This window comes from Strongylocentrotus purpuratus, unplaced genomic scaffold (genome assembly GCF_000002235.5).
Source record: "Strongylocentrotus purpuratus isolate Spur 01 unplaced genomic scaffold, Spur_5.0 spur5_scaffold_5, whole genome shotgun sequence".
Lineage (NCBI taxonomy): Eukaryota > Metazoa > Echinodermata > Echinoidea > Camarodonta > Strongylocentrotidae > Strongylocentrotus > Strongylocentrotus purpuratus.
The window spans coordinates 37,374,907-37,390,512 of NW_022145611.1; the positions used below are offsets into that span (position 1 = coordinate 37,374,907).

The 15,606-nt window shown below is 36.3% G+C and overlaps 1 protein-coding gene across 2 annotated transcripts; it reads right to left on the bottom strand.

The window, feature by feature from the left end:
• GCF1 (transcription factor GCF1) lies at positions 1 to 15,606 on the bottom strand. Of its 2 annotated transcripts, NM_214656.1 has the most exon segments (4): positions 1 to 119; positions 623 to 3,365; positions 4,347 to 4,721; positions 15,545 to 15,606. In NM_214656.1, coding segments are annotated over 2 exon segments (1,461 nt in total). In that variant the 5' UTR covers positions 4,678 to 4,721; positions 15,545 to 15,606; the 3' UTR covers positions 1 to 119; positions 623 to 2,235.

The window sequence follows — 15,606 nt, forward strand, 5'->3', positions numbered from 1 at the left end:
CTTGATTCAGACTTGTACAAAATTTAGTGTTGTCATAAATAATTAGATTTACACACCAGAAGCAAATTTGAACCTGTTGATTTTAATGCTTTGTCAAAAAACATTGAATCATTAGTAAACTAGATGGAATTTTGACTGCGCGCAGTCGAAAATGATGCCTCCGCCATAGAGCAATTTAAACAAGTTTGGAGTTTAAATCTCCAGTGGTTCTTGAGATATCATGATAACAATCTCAATGTATGGAATTTCATAAGTTGACCTCTGTGACCCTTGACCTTTGACCTACGTGCTCCAAAATCTAATCAGATCGTCTTCCTATGGTGATACACACTATCACTAAGTTTGAAGTTTAAATCTCAAATGGTTCTTGAGATATCGCGCTAACAAACTCAATACAAGGAATTTCATAAGTTGACCTCTGTGACCTGTGACCTTTGACCTACGTACTCCAAAATCTAATCAGATCGTCTTCCTATGGTGATAAATACTATTCCCGAATCTTAAGTTTAAATCTTAAATGGTTCTTGAGATATTGTGATAACGGTCAAACGGGACGGGACGTACGGACGGACAACCCGAAAACATGATGCCTCCGGCACCACCTTCGGTGGCGGAGGCATAAAAATTAAGCAATCATTTACACCCTAAAGCCAAAGCAAAGGCTTAACTTCAATGTTTGAGTGACCCGATTTATTTCATTTTGGAGCTAAAATATGACCATCACATTCTGAATAATTTGGATGATAGACGAGCAATACAAACCATATTTCATGGTTCAACTTGATTGGAAGGTTACTGGTAATCACATAGTTTGAATGATTTCACCATATAGGAAATGGCAAAGATCAAGTAGCACTTATTAAGAACTCGGCAACAACAAAAATGTTTACAGTGTACCAATCACTAAAACATATTTTGCTCTTGATGTAAGGGGTTCAATGTGTGGCTATAATGTATTAAAAAAATATGAGCTTCAAATATTACTTCTATTATTAAAGAGATATTGCAAGTTAAATACAACAGTATTTCGTTTTCTTGAGTAGACTACCAGTAGTAAACGCACACGTACGTACTTGCATGAATAGGGCTTGCACGGAACTAAGTCGGATTTAGGTTCCGTGCAAGCCCTGCATGAGGGATTTAATGTTACCCTTTATTTTTGTCATACTCCTTAATCGTTTACCTATATAATGCCTGGTAAATATTTTTGGTTGATTTTATTTACCGGTATACATTCTAGCTTTACACTACACAGATCATTTTTTTTCGGATGATTGGTACACTTAAAATATCTCACCCATTTCTTTAAACCATGTTTAAAAATCCAGGTCTCAGACTGGCTACTTCCGAGGTAGCGGGTAAGTGGCTATGATAAAAAGAATGAACATAATATATTTCAAAGTAAAACAAATGTCCAGAATGCAGAAACTATTCTACTCTAGCTGCCTAAAAATAAAGCATTATAAAATAACATTAAGAGACTGACAAATGTACATGTAATAACGGGTAGTAATTGTTCTATACATTTGGTCCATGAAGGAATATTATGGGGGGAAAAGTCAACATAAACACCCCCCAAACAACCCATTCCCCACCGCCCATAATAATCCCCTGCCCCCCCCCCCCCCCAAAAAAAAAGAGATTTACCCTACAGCTCTATTACAAACTTACAAACACAATGAATCAGTGACAAATCAGCCAAGAGGAAAGTCTAAGAAGCACCAATCCAGGATAAACTAAAGCCATTGCATTTGGACAGTCCTAGACATGATCAATAAAGAACAAAGTAACAGGACATATTCTTACAATTCGAATCATGTAATAAATGTGGCAAGGCAAGTAATCAATATATAATTCAACGCAATGAGTTTGATTACAGCTTTAAGGAATTTTGTAAATGAAGTCTTTCCCAAGTGTGGTCATTCTACATGTATATTACTAGTAGAATAAAGAAGATTGTGATTTTTTAAAGAGTTCAAGCGAAGTGAAATTTCACCAGCTAAAATTTACATGTACATCTGGTAAAAAAAAAGAACAAGTAATCTAAAAATGTATTGGTTAGATCTAAACTGATGCAACATTCCTGCATAATATAATAAATGTACATTTTGCCATGTAAGAGTATGCTCATACATAATACAATGTTGGTTAAAACAGTGTGGAGTAGAGTACAGCCTACTCAATGTCAAACACTCGGCAATGTGGCAAAGTCGCTGTGACTTGGTTAAAATGTCTTTACTTCGCTAATTGAGTGTTAAGATTTACTGTGGGCACTGATTGTTGTGTCACAGCTGAGTTTACAGATGACACCATATTTGATGAGGCAATTCCAGTGACAGGAGGCAGTATGGAGTTTAGCTCTGAAGCAGGTGCTGTAATTTTGTTGATCGACAGGGAGTTGATACCAACCTGGGTTGCCTGTTGGTGCGCTTCAGTCTTAATACCACACTCTAGTTTTTGGATCTTTTGAGAGACCATCTCCATTGCACCAGGGGTCATGTAACCCTTACTGAGTAGGTGCATAAGAGGCCTCACTTCGGATTTAGATTTAATCCCATTTAACATGTCTGTGTTCACCTCGCTGGGTCCAATACGAGGCATCTCTGGGTGGGAACGCACCCGGTCATATGCTCCCCGGGATGTGATATGAAAGAGAAGCTCACAAGATCGCTGCTCAATCTTTTCAAGTTGTTTCTCCATGCGCTTGCGTCTCTTGCGGTTGTTCTCCTTTCTCCTCCTCCACAAGCGCCTACGATCTGCCAACTCTGCAGCTTCTGCTGTGAAGCTTGTCTGAAGGTGGGAGAAGGTCTGGTTGACACTTGCCAGGGTAGATAACACCTCATTGTACATCTGATCAGTCCTGTCAAACAGCTGTTCTATGTAGGCTAGCTCATTCTGCCACACTATAACGCTGTTATCGCTGGATGTCAGCAAGGTGCCCTTTTTGTGTAGCAGCTGCTGCCGTACACTGGCAATGCGGGTTGCCATGTTCTCAAGCTCTTTGGACGTGGCTTCACATCGCTTCACATCCTCACTTTTACATTTGATGGGGACACTGCGGTAGCGAGCAACATTCTGTGCAACCCCACTGTTTGGATTAATGAGCAAGTTATGTACTCTAGTCTCCAGGTTACCTATGTAGCTGTGGGTATCCCACCTCCACTTCTGTTGCTCTAACAGGTAGCCATGAAATTCCTTCTTGGAAGCAAACTTGTTGAAGTCACTGTTATACAGTTGCATGGCTACGTCGTTGTAGAAAAGCTGTCGCTCACTTTGTGGATTCTGATGTAAAAACTCGTTGGGGCACTTTTTCATTTGGGACATTTTTTGGGAATTGCTGTTGTTGAGTAATTGGCCTAAGTTACCTGCAGAGAGAGAGGAACAAAAAAGGAAAATAAAACAAATGTTACGCCATTTTCTTTACACTTTAATTGCTCAATTGTTAAAAATGAGATGTCTTTACATGATAAAAATTTGCATCATATAATGCGATGATTAGGTTCATGTGAATGTTTCTCATTCAACTTATGCCCTGATGCTCCAGAATGACAGCACCATAAGCACTATCACAGAATAGCATGCACAAAACGTGCTGATGTTTATTGATTCATGTGGTCCCTTGAGACGGGTGTAACTTTAAATCAGATTAGTAAACTTCCCTGAAAATGATAAGAGGTACATTTAATTCAGGGTCACCAAAAATTCACACATCAGACCAGATGTCTGCTGTTCCTCTATTTGGGGGACATCCCTTGCTCTCTGGAGTATTGAATCAAATCTTCAGATGCACTTTTAATCTTACTCAATAGGCCTGTTTTCATCAGCTCGAGATTGCCAAATATCCCGCTATTTCAACTATCCTGATCGCAAATCATCCAGTTAATTTGCATCTCCATCAGCCCAAAGTTATAATTAGTGGGATATATGGTCAAGATAATCATCCCAAGATATCTTGGGCTAGTTTGCAAAATATCCCGCTATTTGTCCGGTGCGTCTTAACCAGCCCGAAGACTCGCACTATACGCAAACGCTGAGCAAAATATCTTGAGCTTCAAGTTTCGAGGTCGAGTCGATGAAGACGCGATTTGTAACTTCAGGATTATTTCCCAAATGCATTAGTGGGACAACTTAACAAGACTACAAAAAAAAAATTCCAATGCTTTATAGCTTGATATCTGTCAAAGCAAGCAATGTCCTCATATCTCCAAATGTATTGTCTATGATGACTAACATTTAAAAATTAAAATAAATAAAAATGGGTAACAGTGTAATAGATTCCCCATGGGGCCCACCCAAATATCAGATGCAACTTTTGCATTCTCATGTGGGAGCACATTAAAACTCACCCTGTAAGTTGTGATGAGGAATACTTGGCATGGACACATTGGGCATCGAAACACTGGGCATGGATGCGTTGGGCATGGAGACATTGGGCATAGACACACTCGGCATAGAGACACTAGGCAGAGACACATTGGGCATGACGGGTAGGCTAGGCACGTTGAGTGGAGGATAGGGCAAGCCAGTTGCTAGGATGTTTGGTTTGACCTCCTGTGTAGGAGGTTTATTACTGATCATGGGCTTGATGTCTGTGATGAGCCCTGTCTGGGGCAGGTTGAGAGCGGGGTGTACCTGGTTCAGCAGGCAGTGGGAAAGGGGCTGGGGCAGAGTGGACATACCTCACTCCTCACTCACCTCTGTTGGATCCTCGTCAAGTCACTCTGGAGTTGCAAAAGAAACAAGCAAGATTGAAAAGTTTTAAATTGATAATAATTGTATAATTATTACATCTTGGCAGGGTTACATAATGACTGAAGATCTTTAGGATACTGTAAATGCCAAGTTGCCAACATTCAAAATACACAGGGGTGTGAGGAGCTGTCAAATTGCCCCTGAAGACTTCAAGCCTCTCAATTTTCAATTGAAGTCATATATTTTATTTTTTCTTAAAATTAATAATGGGGGGGGGGGGGGGGTCAATTTAAAAACAGCATCTTCTGAAAAATACAATATCTATAGGGCTATTATGTGGCAATAAATTAAAAAAATTCACATGGCCTTGGAGAAACATAACTTGGGTTTCAAGTTGCAGAGGGAGACTGTTCCTTCACATCTTAAATGTCACACAACATTGATACAACAATTCAAATATATGGCTACAACTTGTTATTCATTTTCCAATCAACTGAACTGCAAATCATTATCATTGTGATAAAAATTACATGTACTTCTTCTTCCCTCTCTTTCAGCATCATTATCATCATCAATACTGTAATCATCATCATCATCAAATGCCGTTAACTTGTTTGAATATACTTTATAATCAATACTTGATATACAATGAAGCTCAGTGTACTCACAAGGCTCTATTTTGTTCTTCCTCAGATAACAATTTAGCCCTTAGGATAACTTTACTAATTGACAATTTGAAATGTAGTAATGTACCCCCAACAGATTATTTGAAAAAAGAAAAATTTGGGGACCAAACTTGCTTTCATTGAATTTAATCATTGATTTTGAAAGTGAATCATAGGCAAATCGTAAATTGAGAGAGAAAAAGAAAGAGAGAGGGAGAGAGAGGGTTAACTTTTAAATAATATTCTGTCTATTCTGTTCCAACTGACATCTAAATGTACATGTACATGTACGATATGATGTCATGTCATTATTTGATTTTGATCACATTTTTTTTCTAGCTTCAAGAGCTAGTAAATCTTAAATTAGATGTTCTAAAATGATTTTTTTTTTGTAGTTCTGCTCTTCCATAATTTTCCAAAAGCTTAAATTCAAAGTGGACATTTGTCTCAGACTAACCCCTTTCTTTCTACCTGATACAAAGTCAACAAAAATCACCTATCCCTTTGGAAGTCAGTATTATCCCATTGTAATGCATACTAGAGCATACATTAATTATGTGTATTGCTCTGAGCAGGCAGGCTTACATGTACATGCACTGCACAAGTCTGAAGTGAAATCACAGCGGTAATTTTGTCCAGAGGATATATAGAGGCTGCTATTTTCAGCTATGCGTGGGGGGCTTGATAGGGGGTAGGGTCAAATTCTGCTCCCAGACTCTGGCAAAAATGGCAGGGGTGCTATGTGTATGGATTAAATTTCAAATGAATCCAAGCATACTGCTGTTTGAGTAGGAACATATCGTTTGAATGAACTGCATTGGAGGAAAATGTTGGGGGACTTTGCACACATACAGTTTCCTGAATGAGGCGCATGATTTATGGATCTATATATATATATAGAATGGTTAAATTCCAACCGCACCAATATGTAATGATTCAAAACTATGTAGATCCTGTAGATTGATGCATATAAATAGCCACAAGGTCTGATTTATCCATGACAGAGAGTGTCAAACATAATGAACAAAAGGTCTGGTGTTCATTGGATATGTCATTCTGGCACATTTGAGCTTTGGGTCCCCCCTTTTTCCTCACATTAGAAAATACACTGCATTCAAACATACTGCTTTACAATACAATTAGGATAGTTTTGAAAGAAATTACATTAAAAATATATATTATTGCAGGTGATTAATGATTAATGAATTTAGAGACTTAAGACATGTGTGATTCTCATTGAAACTATTTTTATAAGAAATTATGATGATTATCGAAAGTTATAACATAATAATAACAATAGGTAATTGTAATAATGATAATAATGATGATAACAATGTATCTAATGTGCAGTGGCGTACGCAGGATTTTTTCAAGGGGAGGGTTTTCAAATCGGGCCCAAAATTTCGCAACGACTAAGCCAGCCGCTAAATAAGCGGGGGGGTAAGAGGCCACTTTTTTTTGGGGGGGGTCTCGAAATTTAAAAATTTGACATTTTGTCCAGTTGGGGGGGGGGGGGGGTAAGAGGCCACTTTTTTTTTTTTTTTTGGTCTCGAAATTTAAAAATTTGACATTTTGTCCAGTTGGGGGGGGGGGGGTAAGGTCACCTTTTTAAGGTCACCCATTGGCAATTTAAAAAAAAAAAAAAAAAATCAAAAGGGGAGGGTTTTCCAAAACAACATACAAAAAATTTACACATAAAAAAACTTGAGGGGGGGAGGGGTTTAACCCTAAAACCACCCCCCTGCGTACGCGCCTGCTTATGTGTATAGCGCAATTTCCATGCACATGTTCAATATGACATTCTTTTTTATCTCCTGTGCCAGACTCAAATACATGTATATTGTAATAAGAGTATTTAGCAGTTAATGGGTAAAGAAATACTCCATTTCCATGGAATTGTACAAAGATATTACATGTTCAGTATATACAATTAATACATGTTTGTACATGTAAATCACCTTTAAAGGAAAATGCAGCCTTAAGAGCAATTTTAACTCTAAAAGAGAGCAGTAAAATCGGAGAAGGAGACTGGAGAAAGTTTGAATGACAATCAGACACAAAATAAGAACGATATTATTTTTTTGGAAATTGTAATCACTATATGTACATGCACGTTTATGGGAATTTCAAACTGGCTGACTTGGTAACTTTTAAACTGTGATGTAGTGATGGACAACTTTCACATTTGTTTTAACACACAAAACTATTAAAGTGTTAATGCTTTTGAAAAATATAACTCGGGAGGTTCATTTCTTTTTGGAGGACCTACATGTATGAATATATGCTATACATTAATATATTTTGGGTAATGCCGAAGGGATAAGGCACTTAGGAGAAAACATAAATTAACAATATTTTCATGACAAACAGAAGATCTGTCTGTGCAGGTGCTGTGCCTACCTCCATGAAATGGCAAATTTGAGGTTTGCAAAGATTTAGTGATCTCATACATGTATGTCAAACAGTCATAACTTTCTTCTTAACGGTCTGATGTATCATGTTCGCAGACTTTCTCTATTCTGTTCATCTTATTTTCTGCTCTTTAACCCAATGAAATTATTCAAAAGGTTGGATTGCCATGTCAGTTGACATACATGTACAATTAAATATGATAATGCTGGAATGTACATAAAGTCTTTTCATCTTAATAACACACTCCTTCTTTCTAAGTACGTATTTTACATCATTAAAGAAAGAATACTTTTAATGACGACTGTGTTTGCAGCAATACCCTTCTATGAAATGCAAATATGTCATGTAATGATTCAATCTAATCTGAATACTTCACAAAACTTTCACAAATCTTGAATGCTTGCTAATTCAGAAAACGTTCTTAATGGTAGTTAAACATTATTGCTGTAGGTACATGTACATTATGCTGTTTAAACGATAAGTTCCAATAAATTAATTTCATACCGTTACGTTATTACACCTAATATGTAAAAAAAGAATATGTAAAAAAGAATATATATTTTACAAACGATACTCACAAGTCACAACAAGCTTTTACATTGTATCATCCACACAGCAAAGTTCCATTCAATTTCTGTGGCACTGTGAATTTATCTTCCTTTTCCCACACTGAGTCAGTCCTAAGCTACAGACAATGCAGAATTGTGCTGCTTGTTCTCAGCCAACAAGAGACTTGAATAAAGAGCTGTCTACAAAATCTGTGGCATATAAAATCCTGGTAGGGGTCCTTTTTGTTGGTGGAGCCCAATCCCCAGCAAGCAGAGGGCGAGTCACTGCATACTCATGAGGGCAAGAGGGCATTCTGTGGGGGGTAAGCTGGGGGGCCTTGAATTTCCATTAGTTGCAAACAGGGAGGGGTCAAAGAGCAGCGTGGCTCAGGCTCTATGAAAGATTCAATCAATGTTTTCCCTTGATGGCGAAGCATTTATAAACATTTCTCAAAATGTGATGCATGTTGCGTGGGAAGGAAGCGTGAATATATTTCATTATTCCCTGCTGGTTTGTCAAGACTTAAAAAAAGAGAAAACTGTGATCTATTTATCCCAGGAATCTGATGAAGTAAAATGCATGAAGAGCATGTCTTTATCTATGCAGCTGCATACAGTACATGTACATGATATTAAAATAAAAGAAAGCAACATTAATAAAGAATTTAATGAATATACTACAAGTTACATCAAAAGCACCGTGATAAATGTAGCATACATTTCTAAAATATAAAAAATGTACTTTCTAAAATACATGTGTGTTTATCACTTTAAGACGAGACAAATACTTTTTTTAAATAACATAAGCGATGCATTTACAGAAAATTGAGCTTTTCAGAGTTATAAAGAACAAGTTTTTACTTTCATACATATACACTGCAAATGTACTTTTACTTACTGCTTGTGCTTGAAAGAGCGCAAATTTAATTCCGCAAAATAAAAAACGTAACTATGCTACAAGTGCTACATACCGGTACTCATACATTTTCCTGTACATGCTGCATATCCATAACTAACCCTGTAACCAACCATCGGATCCTTGGCCGATTGTTGGCCGATGAGATGAAATTGGATAATAAATTCTGATCACCGATCACCGAAAATGAATGGGAAAAAAAATTGGTAGAAATTTTCAATTTTGGGGCTACCAAATGCTAAAAAAGCATGCATACTTGCGTAGTTGGGATTATTTTGTCATTTGGAGTTGTTGTAGACCATTTTTGTTGATATTTAGTGCCTTTTCATGACTTTGAAATTAACAATATTAGTCTAAGAGAAGAGGCAAAACATGCGAGCCGCCATCTTGGATTATAATGTAGGCACACATTTTTTTGTCCATTGTCAATAAAATCCAAACTGGCAGCTTGCATGTTTTGTCTCTATTCTTTACTAGACTAATATTATCAATTTCAAAGTCATGAAAAGGCACTTAATATCAACAAACATGGTCTACAACAACTCTAAATGACAAAATAATCCCATCTATGCATGTTTTTTTTTAGCACTTGATAGCCCCAAGCTTGAAAATTTTAGGCATTAAAAAAAAGATCAAAATTTTTGCCGATACCAATCAAAGGTGCGAGGGTGTCGCTCTGATCTTCCGATCCGATCAAAGCCCCAACTTACAGTGTTATCCGTAACAATAATAGGTATATTGTATACCTTTAATGCACTGTATACACAAACAAATTAAACAATCGATCAAATTCAAAGCTTTTCAATTTCTTTCATTTTTGTTGATAAACAGCAAAATATGCAAGTTGTACATGTACACACTTCACTAATATTATTGATGGGGATACAGATAGCCTGTGAGGGAAAACCAATCTTGATAGAGCTAGTAGGACTTCTCTAGAAGAAAGCAGAAAAGTCATAGAAGCATGCTGCAATTGCAGGACAATCAACCCCTTATACTAAGTTCATTTGAATTGAAAGCAGAAAAATCACGGAAACAGAATGGCAAAAGTTGGTAATAATTCGGACAAATAAGAAAGTTACCAATGTTTCGCATCACTACAGCTACATACATGTACTGTATGTACATGTATGTACGTGAAACTCAAATTGGTAATATGAATTTGAGTGATGTATTAGTCTCCTGTTTGTTGTGTACAAGAATATCACTAGGGTAACTCCCAAGTGCCTTCACCCTTGAGGCAATACAATGGAGATTATATTATTAGAGGTCCTCTAAAAGAAAAGACTATCCCGAGTCATACATCATTGGAAAATTGAAATTTTAGTCATTCTGTGAGTTGCAGCAAAAGGGAAAGTTGTCTGTCATCGCATATAGACATCATTGATTCAGCCAATATGAAGAACCAATGTATATATAGTGATTGGAAACCTCACCTCAAGAAAGTACTTAAGTTATTCTGAAAGATCTTTTGTATTCTTGCCCATTAATTTTCTTGACCACGCGATGTACTTATATAATATTGGATGGCTTTGAGTGTGATACAAGTAAATATTGTCACACAAAAACAAAGCCATATAATATTATTATAATTATCTATATGAGGCTGACTAGCGAAATAACAAAATTTGATTTACCTTGGTAAATATGGCTTTGTTTTTCATAGTTTAGTGTAATATTGTTTATGTAGCGCACGGTGCGTGCATTATATGTACACGTAAAACAATGTGTGCTGCCAAGAGTTTGGTTGTAATAATTGTTCCTCATAAACCAAGGGGAAATCGTTTCATCCGTTTCCAGACCAACACAATCGCAATGAAATATTCAAGCTATACAATGTAGCAGCTTGGAAGGTGGAAAAAAATTTTGAGAATAAGTAAAAGTATGACAGGAAAAATGATGTGATCTGATCATATTACAGTTTACAGCACAGAAACTTACGTACGCAGTAGCGGTCAAATTCATTTGATACGTCACAGAATAGGCCGTGCGCAAACACAATGGCGACGTACTGAAAATTCTCAGAACCACAAAACATGTAGTTGAGGTTAATTCCCCTTTAATGAATTAAAAAGCTCTTCTTAATTCCCCTTTAATGAATCAAAAAGCTTTTCCAACTACCGGTATAGCTTGGTGCATGATACATGTACAAGTTTGCCTGGTACGTCACATTATCAGGAAAATGGCTGCGCCCATCTCATGATAAAAGGCATAACGTTACAAGAATATCTTCAAGTTCATTTATACATTTCTCTTGTTTATTTAAGTAGGAATATTCTACATCAAGAGGCAGGAATAAATCTCATATTTCAGCACACCTACATTTATTCTTGCATGTTGCATGGCCTTTAGCAATATTGTTTATCTCTAAATGTGAATATATGTATAGAATCACATTGTATTTTCATGGGCAGGGGGGGGGGGGGGGGGACCTGTCCCTCTCAGGCTGATAGAGCATCGAAATATTCTACCTCTTTCAATCTGCACTTCAAGACATGAGGTCATCATAAGAATAATTTAAATTCCAAATACTGGTATATTGGTCAATAGCACATCAACATTTTCTAGTATTTTATGTACCCCAAAACTAAGTGTGCCAACTCTACATCAAGCTCTGATGGGTCTGTCTCTAATATAATAATAATAATCATAATAATAGCCTAATAGTCCACTCCAACTTTTATTAAACGGAAACGGAAAGATGTGAAGATGAATAGTGATACTGAATGCTTAATGTACACTGACAATTTTACACACAAGTAATACATTTAAAAACTTGAGATCAAACATGCATTGTCCATTTTGGTTAGGTGTAGTAAGTCAAAAGCTATATCAAGGTTAGTGCTGCAACATGAGTTAAACTTCAAGAGCCAAGTTTATTTCTTGACCTCCTGTTACTCACTTATAGACCATTTCTTATGAATGTTAATATTCATGTAATATAATTCTACATAAACATGCACACATCATGTTCTTAGAATGAAAGCACTATGGCAATCCTACCTTTCTAATCAAGTTGATTTGAAGGAATACATACAAATCACTCAGAGAAACAAATTTGGGGGAAATGCATTATGCAGCATATAAGTTAAAATCAGTATAACAGACTAAAAGTTGTAAATGGGATAAGATTCAACTTGACAAATTGGCCAAATCCCTGAGATTTAGTGTCAGTGATCTCTTGATTCTCTTCCATTATCTTTTTTCTTATTCTTATTCAAATTCAAATAATCTAATTAAAAAATAAGTTGAATTTTCTTTTAGGAGAACAACTGCAACAACAACTATTCATTTAGACTTTCACTAATGTTAATTATCGCTCATAACTCTTTAACTTAATTTTTTGACAAATCAGCAAAATTTCAGAGATGTAGTGTTACTGATCTCTTCCATTTGTTAAAATATATATATATATATATATATATATATGTATTCTTTTTTTTATATTTCAAATTTAAAAAATCCAATTCAAGAATAGGTTGAATCTTCTTTTAGGAGAACAACTCCAACAACAACTTTCCAATTGAATATTCACTAAATAACACTAATGTTTTATTATCACTCATACATGTAACTAACCCTGTAAGTTGGGGCTCTGATCGGATCGGAAGATCGGAGCGACACCCTCGCACCTTTGATCGGTATCGGATCGGAAGAGCGACAAAAAAAATCGGCCGATTTTTTTTTTTTTTTTTTTTTTTTTTTTTTTTTAAAATGACGAAATTTTTCAAGTTTTTGGCTATCAAATGCTCAAAAAAAGTTCATGGCTGGGATTATTTTGTCATTTGGAGTTGTTGTAGACCATGTTTGTTGATATTTTGTGCCTTTTCATGACTTTGAAATTAATAATATTGGTCTAAGAGCAGAGGCAAAACATGCGGGCCGCCATCTTGGATTATAATGTAGGTATTTTTTTTTTTTTTTAATGACGAAAACTTTCTAGTTTTTGGCTATCAAATGCTCCAAAAAAGTTCATGGCTGGGATTATTTTGTCATTTGGAGTTGTTGTAGACCATGTTTGTTGATATTTAGTGCCTTTTCATGACTTTGAAATTAATAATATTGGTCTAAGAGCAGAGGCAAAACATGCAGGCCGCCATCTTGAATTATAATGTAGGTATGCATTATAATCCAAGATGGCGGCCCTCATGTTTTGCCTCTGCTCTTAGACCAATATTATTAATTTCAAAGTCATGAAAAGGCACTAAATATCAACAAACATGGTCTACAACAACTCCAAATGACAAAATAATCCCAGCCATGAACTTTTTTGGAGCATTTGATAGCCAAAAACTTGAAAATTTTCGTCATTAAAAAAAAAAAAAAAAACCTACATTATAATCCAAGATGGCGGCCCGCATGTTTTGCCTCTGCTCTTAGACCAATATTATTAATTTCAAAGTCATGAAAAGGCAATAAATATCAACAATCATTGTCTACAACACTTCCAAATGACAAAATAATCCCAGCCATGAACTTTTTTAGAGCATTTGACAGCCAAAAACTTGAAAATTTTCGTCATAAAAAAAAAAAAAAAAAAAAAAAAAAAAAATTGCCGATTTTTTCCCGATCATTTTAATTGATCGGCGATCGGAAATTTTTCCCCGATCACCCCTGATCGGATCGGTATCGGCGGCCGATCCGATGATCGTTTACAGGGTTACATGTAACTCTATATCTTCAAACTGTTTTTCTGATTTTATATTGAATTTGGATATCAAAACCAACCTAACAATTGATTCTGACTGAAAAGATGGCCTGATATTGGATTTAAAATCACAAGTGACCAAAACGACCATATTTTTATTGATGGGGGTCAATTTGACCATTATTTTTTCTAGCATCAGGGCAGGTTTTTGACATAGAACAAACTCATCAAATCTTCTTTGCTGATAAAAACGATTGGAAAAATTACAACTGGCCAAAAGTGAACATAATGGTTAGTTTGGGCCAAACGGTCAATATTAGACAATTTTTTTGATCGGCGCATAATTACCCATGTTAAGCTATTCAAATCTTCGCCATTAAAAACTTTGATTAAATCCCTTCATCTCCTAAACTAGGATAACAAAGCCTAGCAACAGCTGACAAAATGTTTACTTTTTCCCATGATGCATCACAAGAAGTTGACTGAACACTGGTGTCGCTAGATGGCGTTGTGGATTGTGAATCCAATATATTCATGCATTTATCTATTTTTATTTTTTATTTTTCTTACTACTTGGAAAGTTGGCCCTTTCTTACAAATTATCCTAATCCAGTTCACATCCTGCAATCAATCACAAAGTTACAAAAGCCTACATGTAGATGATGATGATTTTCAGACTTAGTTTCAATGGTTATCAAACTCAAGTTTTGATGCTGCTGATTAAAATCAATTACAAAGAACTCAACTTGACTCAACCATACCGACAGTAGGGTGGGGTGCGCTTGCGTACTTGCATGAAGTTAGCGAATGTAATCTCAGATCCTCATTAAATTCATGCAAGTAATTCACATTACGAATTGATGATGATCATTATTGACGCTAACTTCACGCACGCGCGCTACTGTAGGTATGCACTTGTATTGTGCAGTGGTTTGTCGTGAAACCTGTGAGAAAGTGTATACTAATGTCTTTGTTTCTGGGAAAAATACTCCAAAAAAGATAAGAAAATTGACACGAAACAGGTAAGAAAGATAACAACTTTTAAATCATGACCATCATTTGAACAATTGTGGAAGATTTTGATGATTTTTGTTGTGTTATAGTTGGGTATCTCCACGCCAGAGTCAAAGGTTCAAATGGTCACAGTTGTGAACAAGTGCCCTACTTTGTTGCGGATACGAATTACGATATACGCGTACTCTTATCATCTGACATGACTCTGCCGAGACGTTTGGCTTAACGGAATTCCTCTCCAGTCTTGGAGTTAGAGGAGAGCGTCAACAATAATTTATATGTCACAGTCAAACTCCTTAAAACATTTGAATCTTTCTGTCTACTACTTTACTATTAAAGTGTAACATGGCATGCCATTGGACTGTGGCGAGCGAGCGAGCGATGCGCCCTGGATCTGGATTGATCAAGCGACCGTAACCATAAAGCATTTCGCCTTCTTCGCCTGCAATGAACGATCATGATTATCCCCCTCATGATCCGTTTACACATGCACCGGGAACTTGTCAGGAGTATGCACACACCGGTAGCGGGTACGATCTCCTGCATAAAATCAGAAATATCACTCATATTACAAGCGAGTTGTATGCTTTTCTGTACATTTTCTCTCAATCCACATACACTCATAGCACCAAAAATAAGTTCTACTTACAAAAAATGAGTAAATTCGGGCCCGCTATCCTTGATCAATAGCAAAATTATGCCCCGAAAATC

Coding starts and splice junctions, on each gene's coding strand:
- GCF1 (XM_030998290.1), bottom strand. CDS start 4,677: ATGTCCACTCTGCCCCAGCCCCTTTCCCACTGCCTGCTGAACCAGGTA. Junction 3,366..4,346: donor TCCTCATCACAACTTACAGG/GTGAGTTTTAAT, acceptor CTCTCTCTGCAG/GTAACTTAGGCCAATTACTC.